Consider the following 17746-nt stretch of genomic DNA (forward strand, 5'->3'; position numbering starts at 1 on the left):
GTGACGGTTCGTTGCAAAATGGTAGTCACAGGGAAGACAAAAAATCACGTTTGGAATTATTTTTACTTTCGGCTTTCTGAGAAACAGGTCCATGGGAATCGAAGCGTGTTATGGAGATAGCCTGGCAACGAACAGCACGTGTGAAGTGCTGTTCAATAGCTCGTATTCAACCGGTGGCGCTTCTGGATTTCACTCTCAGACGGATGTAAATTTAGAAACAATTTAATCGAGGAATGAAGCTGGTAGTAAAAGGTTATTTACATGACAAGGCACTAGGTATTCTAAAAATTCACTACGTTAAAATTCAGCTCTCGAAAACATGACTGATATAATTCACAAATACGTGGACGTGAAGCTCAAAGAATGATACAAACAAACTATACTAGATATACACTAATATACATAACATGAAGCCTCCAACACACTATAGACATAGCTAGCATTCCAAGATTGGGCCACTGGCTATTAACTGAGACAATTTAATTGTGTCACATAGCTTTCGTTAATTGTATTGGATTGTCTGTGATATTCTGTAAGATCTAAAACGGTAAAAAAAAATACTTTAAAATGGAAGCCATTTGAATTAATGAATGAACGACTTAATTTATGTTTTCTGCCAGAAATATTGAAGTTATTACGATTCTGTACGTAAAAATACCTACTATTACAAGTTTCTAAGATATTTATAAACCAGGTTTTCTACAACACTAGAATAGCTTAATCCCTATACAAAACTTCACAGACTTTCTTAAATGAAAAAAAAAATCTGTCCATTTGCTGGTGTTAAAGGAACCAACTTGGCCAACAAAAAAACAATGGTACAGAAAAAAAAACACTTGATATTTAGCCAAAACGATTTCACACAAATGGAGACATGTCGATGAGTGGGTTGGAAGATATTTCACCGTGTTTCCATTCCGTTTAGAAACTGCTCAGCTTTTTAAAGCCATTTACAGTGATTTTTCTTCATCATCCTTCTGTATTTCCTGTTCCAAGGTACAATCGCTTTCACGATATACTTAGGTCTCTTTTTCAACAATTGCCTCTGGAGTATGATTAAATGATCCTGGTCACTTTCCTCTAGCCTTTTCAAGTTTAAGCATCCATTGTTCTGCACCCCCACGCGGTTAGGAAACTTAGGATCCGCAGTTTTCTTAGCTTTTCTTGAGTTGCGTGTCTGTCCCTTACTGGACCTCTTTTGGTGCCGCTTGATTCTGAGAAGTGTGTTCCAACCTTGGCCCTTTGCAGGACGAGTGCTGATCACACCAGCTCTGATCACTGCAAAACAAAATGAAATCGAAACGTTAACTCGTCAGGCGTCAGGAAGGTGCGATTACCACGAGCACAGGCATGAAAGAAATCCCCCGTGAACCGGTGTGAGATAAGCAGAAGCGGAAAAAAAAGATATTTTTCTTCTTACAGAAACGCTTGTGCCACATCGTCACAATTTGTGTGAGATAAATACTGTACAAGAGTTTACCAGTACTGCGCATGCGTATGCCCCCTTGCCCCCCCCCCCCCCCCCCCTCATCCTTCGGTGTTTGAGTTTATAAGCAAACGAAACTGATTAAAATCACTACGCTTCACAACCTACTAAGACACAATTTTTCTTACGCTTGTGCTTATATCACAACAGTACTGAAACCTTCCCTTGTACGGCCTCTCTTGCTTGGCTCACATTCAGTAGCTCACCCTTTCACATTTGCGGATTAAGTTCTAAAGAAGGCTCGAATACCAGCCACTGTTCCGGCGGGAAATAACCCCTCGGGGAAGAAAACTGGATCCAAGGGAGTGGCGGAAATCGAGCCTAGTTTGTTTTGAAGGGCACTTGGTACAGACTTAAGAAATAGCCAGCGAAGCCACAAAAAATGGTAGTCTCAGATCTATGATTGTACCCTTCAACCCCCAACAATTAAAGGTGGTGTCTTTATTGTTTAGCCAACGGGAAAAGGTTCAAAGCTAGCTCCTCTTGTTGTCTATAAGGTTGATCAGATAGGTGTTTTTGTGTGTGTGAAACCCTCCAACCCCTAATCAAGGTAGGTCCTGGTTGCCACTCACTATGACCACTTCTTTAATTAGTAAATATTTATTTGGTCATTGTATCGACAGCGAGACAAGCTTCATTTAATCCCTGATCCTACTGGTATAAACAGTGCGCTATCCCCGTTGCCAAAAAAGTTTATGAGTAGCTCTTCAGATATTTCCTGCAAGTGTTCAAAAACAACGGATAATATTTCCACTTGAAGATATCGCAAAAAGAACTGTCGAGTAGCTTTCACACCGTTTAAATCATTGTCATACTGATAGTTTACAATTTCAAACCAGACGCAATAGTGGGGACCTGAGTTTGGGCAAAAGAGATAGGTAATACAGCTGACTTAAAATATTTTTAGAAGGACATTTCTCATTAAGGTTATTTAATACTTTTACTGCATTTCTTCTTGTTTTGAACGCTTTTCCTATGTACAATCCAGTCAACAGTTCGCGTTGGTCTCTTTGCATTGCAGATTAAACATTGCACTTGTTATCCTTAATCTACGCATTCTACATGTCAACACTTTGATGAAAGTAGTAAACAACTTTAAACTTTATTTAGCACACTCGGAGTTATCTGACATACGCAAAAAACACGGTATTCTCTGAATTGAAAGTCATGTCATTTTCTCATATCTCATCCACGCCATACGCGGAAAATATTTGTGGATGTCTGTTGCTTATCTTTCAGGAAAAGGTTCGTATCTTCGAGAACTCCATTCTTGGTTACAGGTTTTTCTTATCTTTACCTTTTAAGAAGCCAAATGACAGAAATTTTTATCTTAAAAAGTTCTCAACTGTTAAAGAGTTCAAACGTTGATACACTGGGTAATAAGAGGCATCTGTGGGTCCGCTTTTAAATAAATAAATTGCCATATTGTATGTTTTTAAAACGACCTTTAAACAAATATCAAGCTGGGATGCATGACCTTTTTTGTTATCTTTCGTTTCTTTCTTTTTTCTCGCGCAGACATGGAGCAAAGTTGAAGGCTAATTACTTTGATAAAAAAAAACAATTATTTCTCTCAGTTGATCCGAAACTATCCACAAGTCGTGAAAACTAATTTACAGTAGTCACTTGAAGACTTTGCGTCTGAATTCTCCTGACCTGATTCTCAACCAACTAAAAAAACGATGCAGAGATTAAAGGAAATTGCGGTCAGAGTCGTTTGAAAATATTCCGCCAAATTCTCGTGTTGGGCGGATACAGCTTCTACGAGTGTTGAGTGGAAACTGAGCCAACATTTTCGCTAGCTTGAGCTACTTATATCTATACAGGAACCCATTCCTAGCGACCTAGCGTGTTCCAAAGCCTTCCCTGTTGACAGACGTGAAATTAATACGCTCATAAGTAATAAATGCCGTTTATTTGAACTAATAATTGATCTGTCATTGGTTGCGGCGGTGCTTATGAGCAACCCAGTCTAAACACTTCAACAAGTTGCGCACGGAACCTTGGCTTTATCTTATGTAAACTCAACCAAATCTGGAAAGTTTATTTTGAAATTTCCGTGTCTTCGCCTTAAAGCGTATTTTCCCTTTACGGTCTTAATTATATGCTAGGGAATATGAGAATTAAGACTCTCTTGTCATGGTAATTCCACTTGCTAAGAATAAGAAACAGTACAATAGCATCAGACATAACGTATGACAATAGCGGATTGCCCTTTTGAGGTAAGAATTAGAATTAAAAGCTTATTACTATTGGCGAAGGAAAACGGAGGATGGTTGTGACGATAAATGTAGTTCAAGCTTCCCTCTGGTTTAAATTAGAATACGTCAAGCAAAAGTACAGCTCCACATAAAGTGACGTTTGGTGGTAAAGGAATTTCTAGGGTCAAAAATTGCCTAGCCATTTCTATGGTCGTTGACACCTCTTTAAAGCTCAGAGGCGAGAAATTTCCATCCCACGCTCAATTTCTATTATCTTGGACGAAAGAAAACGAAATTGCGTCACGTCCTAACGGGAATGGTTTCTTAGATATAGAACGTAAACAGAGACACAAACGGTGAAAAAAAAGAACCCTTTGCTTTACTTTGAAGCTCAGAAGTGTATTGTGTAAATGCTTTCTTTGTATATTTTTGACTTGAATAGGAAACGTTGGTTTTGAAGCGTCTAATTTGTAGGGCTTACCTAAGTCAGAGTCACACACTTTTCTCTGTAGCACTGCTTCTCTTGAATCACAGACATCATTTCCTGAAAGATCCGTAAAAACCCGTAAGTACCGTCTATGAATCAAGTGCTTGTGGCATGTGAACATTCCTTGTGGTACACCGCTCCACCCCGGTGAACCCTTTCCGTAGCAAATACTTGAAATCAAAGATGCGAATTGCGCAAATTTATTTCACACTTTGACCACCGGTGTGGTCTGCTGTGATCTTTAAAGTAAAGGAGAGAGAAACGACAGCGATGGAAGATGCATTGCGCTGCAAGCCGAAAAAGAATTGAAAGAATGGTTGCAGACGCTGGTGTGTTACTACCTTAGGTGCGTAGTTTAGATGAGCAATTATTAAAATTAAAGCTCCCCCGATTGAAATTTTTTATCAACTCGCCAGCGAAGTACAATAACTACAAAATAAGTTGCAAACGCTAATACGATGTAATCGCTTATACCTGAAGGTGTGGGTGGCGCAAGCGTACTCTTTACGAAGTCCTCTCGGACACACATCAAGTCATCTACGTATTCCGAGCAGTTGAAGGCTGAATGAGTGGGCCACGGATAGCGGTATCTCATCATAACTGGTTCACAGCTTTCTCGCACGGTCAAACAAAACGATCTGCAGAGTTTGATGGTGACTACCAAGCCAGTTTCCTTGTCATGGAGGCAAATCGGGGCATAAATCGCACACAGGAACAACTTGAGACCGGCATGGCACTTGCCGACAAGACTCTGCCAAGGGCTAATAGCTTCGATAGTCTCGTTTAAGTGATAATTGTTGAAGGGGTTTGGAAGTCGCATATGCGTGTAGCTATCTCCGTTCGTCAAGTTCCGACAGAAATCAGGCACTGGTTGGCAACGTCCCCTGGACGTATAAGCTTGCGATGTTTGGGCGACAAGAAGAAAGATGGTACATCTCAGGAGAAGCGACATGATGAAACTTGTTCTTGCTGTCTGCGTCGATCCACGAACTTCCAGACGCAAGCAAACCAGCGCGTATTTTAATCAGTGAGCTGGGGGCGGTGCTTGTAAGGATATTGATCGAATTTCCAGCTTCTGCAAAGGACAAAAGCCACTGTCAACTATTTTTACGGGCTACAAAGGCACGTGAAACATTTGCGCGTGTCGTTTATCGAAGTGCTGAAATTCTTAATGAGTCTTTGTATTCGGACGGAACACCAACTGAAGCGCGGAAATCGAAAATGGGGGCTACAATTGTTAAACGTCTCAAAAAAAATTTCAACCTTTCTAATTTCACATGCCTATTGGAATTGATATGTTGAAGGTGTAAGAGCTCTACGTATCATTTGCGAGAAACAATAGAAAAATTGTGCTCCTCAGCTAGAAAAACAAGCCGTCGCGATGCAATGCTAATTAATTTTTATGACATGTCTTGGTATTTGTTTGATCTGTTTTACTTCTGGAAGCAACATTTTGCGCGTTCTTTCTATCCCACGCAGATTAAAAGGGTTACCAGCTAATCATAACAGTTTAAGGTGTTACTCAAGCGTTGGACTTTTCACACCTTCAAAGCTGACAAAACTTTCAGTTAATGACCAGACTTTTGCATCGCTAATCCAACAATTGATTCTACACAACGATTGACAAAAGCTCGACCTTAATATAAATATCAAGTGCCATTTGGCCAGCCTACCTACTGTAAAACGTTTAGAGTTTGTCCGTTTTTATTATTTGAGTAAACAAAACTGATGGCGCTGGCTTTTAGCATGTATAAAAGCTTCGTCTGGTCTGTTATCTTCTTAGATTGCCAGTTTAATGCAACCCTGGCGCATTTGGTTACTATTTCAGCACGCAAAACGCCAGTTCAGGAGAGAAAGTTTTGCCCTTTCCCAAACTCGAAAAGAAAACAGACATGGTGAGTGAGGGGGTTTTTCGGTTGAGTGGTTTTCCTGATTAATTCTTTTTTTGGACGAAGAAACTTCAGCGAAAACATTTTAAGGCAACCCACGTACACTCAGTTCGCCTCGTGATCACTTATGCATTTGTACGTTTTGTTTAATAATTAAAAATCAGCTCCATGTTTGGCAGTATCTGGTACCTTGTCTAGGTTTTCGTTGGCCTCGAAGGCTGCCAACAAACTCGTATCGGTCCGGAAGAACTCGTATTTCTTCGTGTCGACATAGTCGGCGCGCAACGTATTAACAGGTTACTGTTTACTGTCGTGGAGTTGACCTCGGCCAAACGTAAAAAAATACGGTTTTTAAGCTGATAAGTTTTTTTTGTGAGTCTGCGAGTTTACTAAATTATTTTACGGTTTACCAAAAAAGTTTCAAGTGTTCGTAGGACTCACACGGTCTCCAATCAAGTAAAAAACGCTTACGTTGCATTTGACCGTGGAGTGGCACTATATAAACGTTTGTAGTTCAGTTTTGGTCAAGATCAGAGTATTGCGTCAACAAGATCGGTGCATGAGCCGACCTGAACAACGGCTACTCTCCCTAGATGGGTCCAAGCCCCTTAATTAAGCTAAGCTTACAAGAATTTTAGTAATGAGAATTGGTATTAGATCTCGTGCAGTCTTCAGGACGTGACTGCACGTGAGTGACTGCGCCTCAGTACCTACTGACAAAAAGGCTCGATAAAAACTCTTTCTTGGTTGTCTTAAAATTGGGGAACTTTTTCGCTAATCCTGTCACTCTGTAGGCCGCAGTAGAGAATGTTCTGGAAGGCAAAGTTTGATCTAAAGAGGGACTGAAAAGTTCTGCTGAAATATTCACTTGCACTGATCGTGGGGACGGTTGAAGTTTCAACTTCAGGCCGGTTTATCTTTTTCTTTTATCATACAATTTTAATTATTCAATTAACATTTAATCAAACCGTTGGTAACAGTTGATGGTAAGGCTGAGATAAGAGGGAGCTCAGTAAGCAACGACGACGGCAACGGCAACGAAAACACCGCAAAACAATAGGTTTAATGAGCAAAAACAATCACTCTGCACGTGCGTTTTACATTTTAATACATTTCTTTGCCGTCCTCTGGAAAACAACAACGTGAAATGGCCACACTTAAGGCTGGTTTCCATATGATCGCAGACGATCGCAGACGATCGTTGATAGCAGATCGCAGATCGCAAACAATCGCAAACGATCGCAAGGCTGTTTCCATATAATCCCAACGATCGCAGAGCCGACCGCAATCACAGGTTTTGGTCAGCGAAAACGTCAAATATACACGCGTGTGTAGCCTGAAAAGCAAACAACATCGCGAACGTGGAGGAGCGGAAATTTTGCTGAGGGCAAATTTACGTCTTCTGTTTGTCATGATTAAGCGAGTCGTCGCCAGCTCCAAAACCGTCGAAAACATCGGTTTTGGATTCGATAACGACCGTATGCAGTTGTTATTTTGGAGAAATTTGGCTTCCGCTTCCTCGGCCGATAAATGAATCTTCTCCCAGATTTGGTCCCAATAGCTGGCCTTTTTGTTCTTGTCGTTAAAATCTTTGCGGCTGCGATAGTAAACACCTTCATATCGTAGACCGTTCCTACAATCGAACACACGTAGACTGCAAGCAGTCCCTTTCTGGATAGTCGAAAGGTCGCGCGAAATAGCTCCAGTCTTGCTGCGCTATGAGCACACCATCTCGACTAACCAGAAAGGGACTGCTTGCAGTCTAAACACACGAGCGTTGAATCTCGAAATATTATGGGATGCGTTTCGATCGCGGATCGCAAAACTTTGGTTTCCATATGATCGCACAATCGCAATTGATCGCAGATGATCGCAGACGATCGCAGACGATCGCAGGAGATAGAACATGGTTCTATCTTCTGCGATCGTCTGTGATCGTGATCGCAAGATCGCAGACGATCGCAGAAGTAAGTTTCCATATGATCGCAGACGATCGCAGATCTGCGATCTGCTATCCGGGATCATATGGAAACAAGCCTTTAAGGTTTTGTGGAGAACGTGAACGCACGACGGTAAATTTTTCATTTTCTTTCTTAACTTGTACGCCACTCCTACGAATTTGGTTCCTGGATAGTTCGCCATTATTGTAAAAGTTAAGCGAGTTGAAATAATCGCGAAGTAGCCCAAATGAAATAAAGATGATTTTCAGGCGACGTTTTCGTTGCCGTTGCCGTCGTCGTTGCTTAAGCTCCCTAACGCCAAACAAATTTTCTAGGACGCGGCTCTCAGTCAGCGATCAATTATGATTTTTTTCACACATCCTCGGTGGCTCATGGTGTCAACATAACGCTTTCTTCTGACTGAATGTTTTTACTTTTTCCCACAGAAATGAATTCCATTCCAGGTAACGTTGAATGAACTGTATAAAAATTGTTACATTTTTTGCAAAACATCCGTTGGTTTTAGCTTGCTGGGTGCATACCGACTTTCCCTTAATTTGCATTCGGTTTTATTTTAAGTTTTCACCACTTTTTATTGATCCAGTTTAGAACATGACCTCTTGATCCTTATATCATGTTTTGGTTTTGTTTTCTGTTTTTCTTTTGTTTTTACGTTCTCTTTCCTACAGATTACTGTAACTCAGTACTGTACTGTACTGTACCCCAGGAAACGAGTGGTGAACGCCGGAAAATTGTTCTCGATCTGAAAATTGTTCTCTGAACATGCTATCTTATCATTTCAGTCTTTCGTTTGCTTCTGTCAAGTCATTTCCGCGAACATTACTCCTTAAATTTGAGTTTTCAATGCTTCAGAAGGGGCCCTTACATCTGTATCTGTATACTGTTAAAGTTGTCTTACAGTTAAAGTGACTTGGCACACGGTTTGTCAGTCGCTAGCCATTCGCGAGCCGCGCTAAGCTTACCGTGATAGCTACAAATCTACCTTCCCTATTTTATAAAACCTTACCTCCGACAGCAAAGAAGCAAGCGATGACTAAGTCACAATGTAGCCTACGCAAAGATGAAGGATTTGAATGGTTGTGGTCCTTTTCGAGCTGCGCAAATGAATCGTTACAAAACTAAACTCCGTTGATGAATCAGTGCCCATATTTAAGCAAGGCAAACGGAATTGCGTCATGAAATGTGGCACGCGCCAATCAACCCATGGGAGCGGAGTGAACCGGGGAAGGCAAAGCCATGATGAGCCGATTACTATCGTAGCTTGTCAGCTCTTGACGCCTACAGTGGTTAACCGATAATTAAGTAAAACAGGAAAACTATGATTTTCTACATCGGGGGGTGGAAATGCCTTTCACCACCACAAAAATGTCAAGTGGAAAACGAACTTAACTGAAGTGGCTATTGGGCTACTGAAGGCTATAATGTTTGCTTTTATCCTCTGTTTAAGTTTTCCGGTTGCAAAGTGAACGGCGCAGACAAACATATTTTTCTCTTTTTTAGTTGTTCTCCTTTTTCAAGTTGCGTTATTGTACTGTAGCAATTGACGCGAATTGAGGGGAAATAGTTTTAACGAGAAGGCTAAATTTCCAAATGAAGGAAATCAACGCGAGTGTGAAGATCTCGTATTCTATCAAGTAAGAAAACGTTGGTGATTTCAAGGCTGTTTCGTCCTTAGGCTAAATGCACTGACGCATATCCTGAGAAAGACAAATGTGATATCTAGAGTTAACCTAAAGTAACTGATAAGCGGTGTATTCAAAGGTTGGAATATGCTAAACAAAGAGAACCGCTGTTTGAATACTGTACTTCCCTGCCCAAGAATGTGGAGTAGAAAAATAGAAATTAAAGTCGCGGAAATAGACGCTCCACTTGGTGTCGGAATTAACACTCAAAGATCGACGTAAAAAATTCGCGTTAATTTCATGTGAAGCGTACTACAATAAGGGGTTTTTACTGATCTACTTCTGAAACTGTACACGGAGTTCGGCAAGTGCATGTCTTCAGGCGAAATATTACAGACTGGCTGTTGCCGTTTAAATCCTCTCTTTCTTCCAACAAACAAAAACCTTTTCCTTAGGTAATAAATGAGTTGTCACAAATGTAATCAGGTAAACGCCTGCAAGTTGAACAATACTAAAATCGACTGGCGATACTTAGATAAGGGCGTTTACATGAGAGCTAAGATGAGTCTCGTCCCTGGATGAAAAATCTTTTCGTTTAGATCAGCGGAAACTACGAGACGAAGTGATCTCTCCCGAGATGGACTTCACCCCGCCCAAGAAAAAATTGTCATAAAGAACACTATTACGTTTTAAAAATGTTATGTATTACCGGAACGATCAAATGAGAATAACGCAATGTGGCCTCTATTGTTTTGTAGCTCCATGGGCTAATTAAACTTTCTTTACAAATGGAAACCAAATTATGTTATTCCTGAAAAGTGACTATTTACATGGCATTTTTCGTCGCGTTTTATTCCGAGAACACATTTTACAACTGTGTTTAGAACAGGAATAAAATCATCTCGGCATCAACTTAACCCAGGCTAAAACCGCAGAAATAACAGCAACAAGAAAATGACCAAATACCGAGAAGAAATGGTCATCTTTCGACGAAAACTTCCACGTAAACGGTCCCCAACTTAACCCTCAAATTCCTTCACGGTTTAACGTCACTAGGGGCCTGCGTTTCTGCATTATAATAATAATAATAATTCTCTTTTCCTTTTTTCGAGAATACTTGCATTCTCATGAAACTTTACTATCCGATCAAGTGGTACTTTGAAAATGAATACAAGAATCCTCGATATTGTGAAGTATTTTCTGTTTTTTTTGTGTAAGTTTTGCATTTTATTTAACTTTCTCAAGCAGGGTAAAGAGTTTTGCTGTATTGGGACCGTAATTACAGACTGTACATTCCGACACCGTAAGATCGGGCTGTGGGCTGCCGCGAGCAGCGGGTTCCGGCTTGCGAGCTCTGAGCTGCTTGTTGTCAACAACAACATCAACAAAGCCCTAAGGGTTTTTAACCAACCGTCTTTCCCCGTCCAACATGCACCCAAGCGCTAGCTCCCGTCGGTCATTCATCTATCCTACTGCAATCACCCGATGTTTCATTGTCCTAACAATGGCCATGGAGGAAACCAGCTAATACTTAGAACACACGCCTACACCATAATGTCTAAAGCCTGAATTTCTCAGGCTTTCTTGTCGTAACTGCTTAACTTGCACACAAAAGTACTGCAATGTTCTCTCATTTTTTTATTCCTTCACTGATCCGCAGTTCAAATATATATGGCACTTCATACACCGAGTAACTTCCACTGAGTGATAACCCACTTTCTCTGTCTTCAGATCAATTGGCAGCTGAATTGAACGTTTCATGATCATTTCTTTTATAATTCTGCAGGTTGACTGGGGAAGAAATCCATTCAATCGCAAACGTGAATTTTTCTAGTAAACCGAAACTTATTTCCGAGCTTTCATGAAATAAGCAACCTGGAGCTGTTTTGTCTTTCCATATGGAAGTCCGCCCGAGTGTTCAAATAACTACGTACTTTCGATCTATTTTTCTCGAACCTATCAAAATAATGATGCATGTTGTGTAGAATGTACGTATTGCACCATCCAGTACGATCCACATTCTACAGTTATAATTGAGAATTGGTTCATGCTTAGCGTGCGTATATCGAGTTATGGATGCACGCGGGAAGTTTGGAGAGCACGAGAGAAGCGTAAGAGCAACTCTAGCTTCTTGAGTGCTCTCCAAACTTCCCAAGTACATCCATAACTCGATATACTGTACGCACTGAGCTAAAAGCATGATTGAACCAATTCTTTTATAACATAGTGAAAATAAAGTAAATGATTGATGGAAAACAGGTTTTGTTCCTGATTAATTACAAAATTCTCTGTCCAAAAAAAAAAGGTGAAAGTGGTTTCTCATATCGGTGTAATCTTAGCGTTTCATTAAACTTCAAGCTCATAGCGCGTGCATGCTTTCCCCATCCGGACTAGTACTTGCACACCATGGGTCATCGGATGGACGCACGGCCGTGCGTAAGGTGAGAAATGTACCATGATGACGCCAATAGGAATGAGATTAGGATGCAGGCGCGCTATGTTATGAGTTCACGATTCATGATATTCTTCAGTATAAGCCCACTCGCCAAGTCTATTAGTCTACTATGACTAGCTCGGGTCCCCCGGCCCAGTAGCAAGGAATGGTGGCTTACATTGTCGTTTTCCGGTATATATTTCGGTTACCGTTTCACAACAAAACTGCAACAAATCAGTGAGGAGTGCTAAATTAAAACGCAGGCATTTAAACACAGACATAAAATCTTGAATAAAAACTATGTCTAATCGTCTGTATTTTAGAAGGAAGTTATTAAGGGTAAAATTAAGCTGAACAGCTTCCCGAAGTGTTCTGTAAAAGATTAAATCAAAATATTTTTTCAAGTGAGGCTTAGGTCTGTATTCCATTCCATGCAATATTAAGGCGACTTATTGCACAATAAAGCCGTTAATTGCTCTTTGTTAATGCAATTTTAGGGCGCTAAGACCTCGTTAACATACTTACAGATTAGGTCCAAGTGTTTCGTTTTAACTCTGGAGCCAAAGAACCACTAAAAATTCCTCTAGCTAGTCACGAAGGACAGGGCATTTAAATCAAATTAGGGGCTCTTTTTACCTACATTTTCGCAATCATTTGCGTTGCCAGCGTGCAGGCATATACACGAGTACCATCACAAGTTATTCGGTGCTACCAATAGCACGTGCAATCCAGTTTAGCATTGCTCACGTGACGATAGTAAAAAACGAATTGGGAATTCACAGCTAGATAGGAAATCACGCTTAAGTCTCTCTAGTAGATTAAGTCACAAAAGAATTAAGAAAAGAGATTTATTTTAATTTTTAAACCAAACAGTTTTGAATTTACGGCTTTTAAGCAGATCGTTTCCTGCTGTTATCAAATGATGCATTCATTTGATGGGTGTCGAGACTCCATACAAACCGTTCGAGCTTTCCCTGTATTTTTATTGATTTAATTCAGTTTAAAGAGCTTAAATGACCAAATGGACAATTTATTCCTATATAGAACGGTCCTATCGGAGACGGTCATTTCTGAAAGCAATGCGCGACTAAAGAGCTATTTACGATTTTCCATTCCACGACCCTCCTGTTCCATCTCATGACGAATCTGGGTACAAAGCAGTGAATCGCCTCCCACACAATTTGCAATTTTTTGAAAGTAATCCTTTGGTGGTGAAAACTACAGCCGGAATGAATCAAGAGACGAGTAATTTTAATTCCACCTTCTGAGTCAACGTTGTTGCCTCATGTTATCGAGGAATTTTGGGCAGAGCAAGAGACAATGTGAATTTTAGATGTAATCTCCACAAAGGAAAATCAGTCAAGTCTCTACTAGCCATAGATGAAACAACTGAAATTCCAAGTACCTTTTTTTATATACGAAGTATTTTCGAAAACGGTACCGTTATAAAGTTAAGAAATCTACTGAGTTCTTCTCGTAATCATGGATAGAAAAATATATCCAAACGACTAAAGTAAGAAAATCGCCTTCTTTCAACATTTTGAGGAGCGATAGAATTCAGTACGTGCTGCTTTAGCGGGAGCGGAAAGTATCATTTGGTCAGAGCAAAAGTTACACAGAAAATAATGGATTTTGCGCATGTCTTTGACCCCATTCAACCTCTCCTTGACTCTCATATCCAGCACGTGCTCGTGGAATAATTGTTAAATATCCTGATACCAAGAAGAATGCGGTGAATGAGCGCATGCGTGTCCTTCCCAGTAGATCTAATACCATCCTCGTTCTCAGAACCTACGATCTTTTGGTCAGCGGTTGGATCGTAGCAAAACAAAAAAATAAACGCAAGAGCTCTGGAGACGAGAATGGTCTAATACCTACCTCATTCTCGACCCCAGAGTTCTTCCCTTTTGCGCATGACTGTCTTGCGCAGTCAAGCCAAAGGCTCTGGGGTCGAGAATGATACATACGTTGGCAGATCCCTGAAGGACAAAAATAGCAGTTGCCGAAAATTCAGTTATAGTTTATGCGTTTCAGTTAATAACTTTTTTTTTACTAGATTAGATATAGACAGATAGATATCATAGGTGGACATCAACATATTCTACGTCATTCTAATCTTTTCAATTCTTCAATAGTAAAATTAAATAAGTGCTGAGAGTCTCATTGTTTGAAACCGCTCAAAAGCCCATACCAGCGTCTTTATATACACAGGAATCTGTAATAACCTCTTTGCTTGAACATTTCACTCCGTACGACTATGAAATATGAAAGTTCTCTAGTCAAGGAATATACTCTGTGTTCTCGTCGAAAACGCCGACATCTTTCGCAACTCAATGCTTCTTCCGTACTCATCTGAAGATCATAAAAAAGAGAAAGACTTGACATAAATGTTATGGAGTCATTTTAACTATGTAAGACCCTCGTTATAACTCTTCTTTGGTCAACTCTTTAAAGTTATTTTGAGTTGACTTATTTTGCGAAAAAAAAAAAACACGTCCACTTGGTAGAAAAAGGATTTAAATTTAAAAAAAAATACATCTTGGGCCCAAAACTCTTCGGAAGTTTTGAGAAAAGGGCCGCGCCCTGCATGGAATTCTCGCGTTCTGATTAATGATTTGACCTATACTAAATAGCTTTGTAAAAATAATTCATTGCAATTTTCCTCACCTTTAAAATAAAAATTTTCACTCCATAAACTGCATCTGCAGTAACAGGAGCAGTTTGTAAAGAGTTCTTTGATAGACGACCGATACTGCTTGCTACACATTACATATACCAGTGGATTCAGAAGAGGGTTAATATGCGCCAGAAGCTCCGTATAAAAATAGGAAGTTTCGTTGTATGCAGATGGCCCCCGGGACAGGATAAAAACGCGGTATGACTGCAAGAAAACAGAAGAAAGACAGTAGTCACAATTATCATTTTATGGCTTAAATATTCCTTGTATAGGCCCACATAAGATCAATGGTCACAATGTTCTTGCTGTGTAACAAAAACTAGTTGTTGTTCTTTGTCGCAGCAACTAACCACACCCTTCCCAGTTTTAACTTGTATGGGACTCGCCAATCGTGTCAGAATCAAATAACAACCGTGAATGAAATAATAATAATAATAATAATAATAATAATAATAATAATAATAATAATAAATATTTTACGAGGAGGCCTCCAATCATTTCAACGTGGTTTTCAAGAAGATCTTCTAAATAAATTGATATACAACAAAATAATTAAGAATAAAATAGATCAACAACTGATCTAAATCTAATGCATTTTTACCGCACCATACACTGCAATTACGTCCTAACTGTACATAGCCAGCCTATGAATAAAAAGGCATGAAATAACCGGCTTCCAGTTGACTTGAAAGCAGTTAATAGGACCTTTTGAATGCAGGGTACCACACAACGCACAAATAAACTGTTTTAAATACTTGACGCTAGCTGCAGGATGTCTTGTTGTGGACGGATGCCCGTGCAAGACGTCACTTTACGTGTTAAATAAACCAAACTGATTGCAGGGCTGACACTATTGCAAAAGGCAATGTTAATCGAACAGGTTAATCAGGTAACAACTAACGTTAATCGAGGTAGCAACTAGTCTTTCCCGACCTGATTAATATTGATATTTGGTTTTATTAACCGTGTCGATAAGGTTGAGTCACCGAAAAGAGATTTCAGAGCTTGCGAGCTAACGCTCGAAACACCAGCACTTCCCACCGACGCAGCACCACAGTTTCTTTAGAAACTATAACCCCCTTATCTATTTCTGATTAAAATTGCCCTCTGCTGTACTGTCAATCTTGAAGTCAGGGCTTGATAGCTCAGGTGCACACCTGTATATTGAAACATGGGTTCGGATCCCGATGGAGCCTGAACTTTTTAATTTAATCGCAAAGGTATCTTTTTCGTACATGCAACTGCTCACTGACTAACACCATTTGCGAATGTCCGTGATTTGCAAGATCATCAATTTGATCCGCAGTCCAAATATATGATCGGTTTTAGGTACAATAAAAAATCATCAACTTACCAAGAAAGGAACGTAACAAACATAAAACAGCCCCACAATCACGAAAGTCAAGCGAGCGAAGCCGCCGTGCTGTTTGTTAACCTTGTGAATAGCCGCTCCACGTTGCTGCTGCTCTGATAGCAAACTGTTGACTCTCCGTTTCCGGTTAAGGAAACACAAAATTGTTCCGCAAAAATACAGCAACGCCAGAGTAACTAATCCTCCTTCAACCACTGTAGCGTAAAGTAGGGCCTTATTTCTAGGTTCTTCTGGAGTGAGATCAAGGGCGCAGTAAAATCCTTTCTTGTGTAACCTAAATTTACCGAAACCTGCAGCAGGAAGTACCAAATGAACACAAGGCCATATGAAAGCCAAGACCAAAGCTTTTTGTACCCTTGCACATGTTATTTGATTCCTGTAGTACAGAGGCCTTGTTACTGCGAGGAAACGTAGCAGGCACATTATGAAGACGACTAGAAACGACCAACTTAAGAACGTGGTCGATATGAATGCTGTAATGGAACAAAGAACCGTGCCTCCGATCCAAGAACAGTCATTTGCATAGGAAATGATTGAAAATGGCAACGTCGAAAGGGAGATCAACAGATCACTTACAACCAGCGTTCGAACGACGAGATGGTATTTGTTTTCTTCTAGCCCTGGGAGTTTCCAAATTGCTATTGTTGCCACAAGATTAGCCAGAAGTGACAGGAACTGCACAGATACCATCAACATGAAATTTGTGAAGTCTTCGCCGCACAACGCGGACAGCGATTCCGACATGGTGGTTTGGTTTGCAGTTGAATTCATAGCTTGATTGCCTCTTGAACTTTCTCTTCTCTGGTGTGCAATTACCTTTTATCCACGACAAGTTAAACTTTGACTATTAGCTAGAGAGTTAGTAACTGACCAAAGCGCTTGAGCGAGGGATGTTGATCTCTGTACCATGAATGCTGACAAGGCTTGTGAAACAGGGTGATGTTAATGTTCAATCCATTTTCAAAAATTGCTATCTCATTTTCTGTGTTTACTTACTTGCACACGAGTCTACAATGTTCTTGAATAAAAATGAGAAAAGTTGGTAGATTGTTTATTTAAGAGACTGTTTTCTCAATCCTTCAGTTTTTTAGTTTCGACTTTCCCTGCATGAGGAAAGATGACTTCATAAAGTTGCGCAATTGTCGAAAAAGCTTTTTAAATTGATTTCGGAGCCACTTTTTTTATTTGAAATGAGAAGAAAAAATGCAACACTTCCATGCCTAATTGGTCTAAATACAGCTGTAAACCCAGAGTAATTCGACTAAAACAAACATCTTTGTGAATAATGACAGGCTTGTTCATAAAAGGCTTTTATCACCAAAACAAGTTGGTGTTTCGAACTAAACAATGAGCAGTTTGCTTCATTTCGAAATAAACCAGCTGTATCAATCTTAGAGCAAGTGTGTAAAAAAACGAAAAACAAAGAAAAGAGGCGTCACGCTTGCATAATACGTATTCTCAAACTGACTTGCCTAAAGATTTAGTGAAATGCATATAAAACAAAGGTAATTACTGGTCGTGAATCGTGTTTGAGTTGCAAAGTAAACACGTTTTAAGCCGGACATGATATCAGTAAGCAACATAGCAATTTTAGCATTCCACTTTTCATGGCAAACT

The 17746-nt window shown here is 40.0% G+C and overlaps 2 protein-coding genes across 2 annotated transcripts; both read right to left on the minus strand.

Annotated features, from left to right (window-relative positions):
• Positions 1-206: 206 nt before the first annotated feature.
• LOC146456598 (secreted frizzled-related protein 2-like) lies at positions 207-5134 on the minus strand. Its single transcript, XM_085093102.1, has 3 exons — positions 4649-5134; positions 4169-4231; positions 207-1278 (listed from the first exon to the last, which is right to left on the minus strand). Exons 1-3 carry the CDS (start codon positions 5124-5126, stop codon positions 941-943), a joined length of 879 nt encoding a protein of 292 aa, XP_084949228.1. The 5' UTR covers positions 5127-5134; the 3' UTR covers positions 207-940.
• Positions 5121-17440, minus strand: LOC146456599 (histamine H2 receptor-like). Its single transcript, XM_085093095.1, has 4 exons — positions 16112-17440; positions 14748-14961; positions 14306-14432; positions 5121-5249 (listed from the first exon to the last, which is right to left on the minus strand). The coding sequence occupies exons 1-3, from the start codon at positions 16898-16900 to the stop codon at positions 14356-14358; spliced, it is 1080 nt and encodes a 359-aa protein (XP_084949221.1). The 5' UTR covers positions 16901-17440; the 3' UTR covers positions 5121-5249; positions 14306-14355.
• Positions 17441-17746: the final 306 nt, after the last annotated feature.

This window comes from Pavona decussata, unplaced genomic scaffold (assembly GCF_977016875.1).
Source record: "Pavona decussata unplaced genomic scaffold, jaPavDecu1.1 SCAFFOLD_254, whole genome shotgun sequence".
NCBI classification, from domain to species: domain Eukaryota; kingdom Metazoa; phylum Cnidaria; class Anthozoa; order Scleractinia; family Agariciidae; genus Pavona; species Pavona decussata.

Excerpts from the sequence above, each read along its gene's own strand:
- LOC146456598 (XM_085093102.1), bottom strand. The coding sequence starts at position 5,126 with ATGTCGCTTCTCCTGAGATGTACCATCTTTCTTCTTGTCGCCCAAACA. Across the intron at positions 4,232-4,648 it reads TGCGCCACCCACACCTTCAG|GAAATGATGTCTGTGATTCA; the intron begins GTATAAGCGATT and ends CGGATCTTTCAG. Across the intron at positions 1,279-4,168 it reads AGTGTGTGACTCTGACTTAG|TGATCAGAGCTGGTGTGATC; the intron begins GTAAGCCCTACA and ends TTTGTTTTGCAG.
- LOC146456599 (XM_085093095.1), bottom strand. The coding sequence starts at position 16,900 with ATGAATTCAACTGCAAACCAAACCACCATGTCGGAATCGCTGTCCGCG. Across the intron at positions 14,962-16,111 it reads TTTGTTACGTTCCTTTCTTG|TCATACCGCGTTTTTATCCT; the intron begins GTAAGTTGATGA and ends GTTTTCTTGCAG. Across the intron at positions 14,433-14,747 it reads TGAAAATTTTTATTTTAAAG|ATGAGTACGGAAGAAGCATT; the intron begins GTGAGGAAAATT and ends TATGATCTTCAG.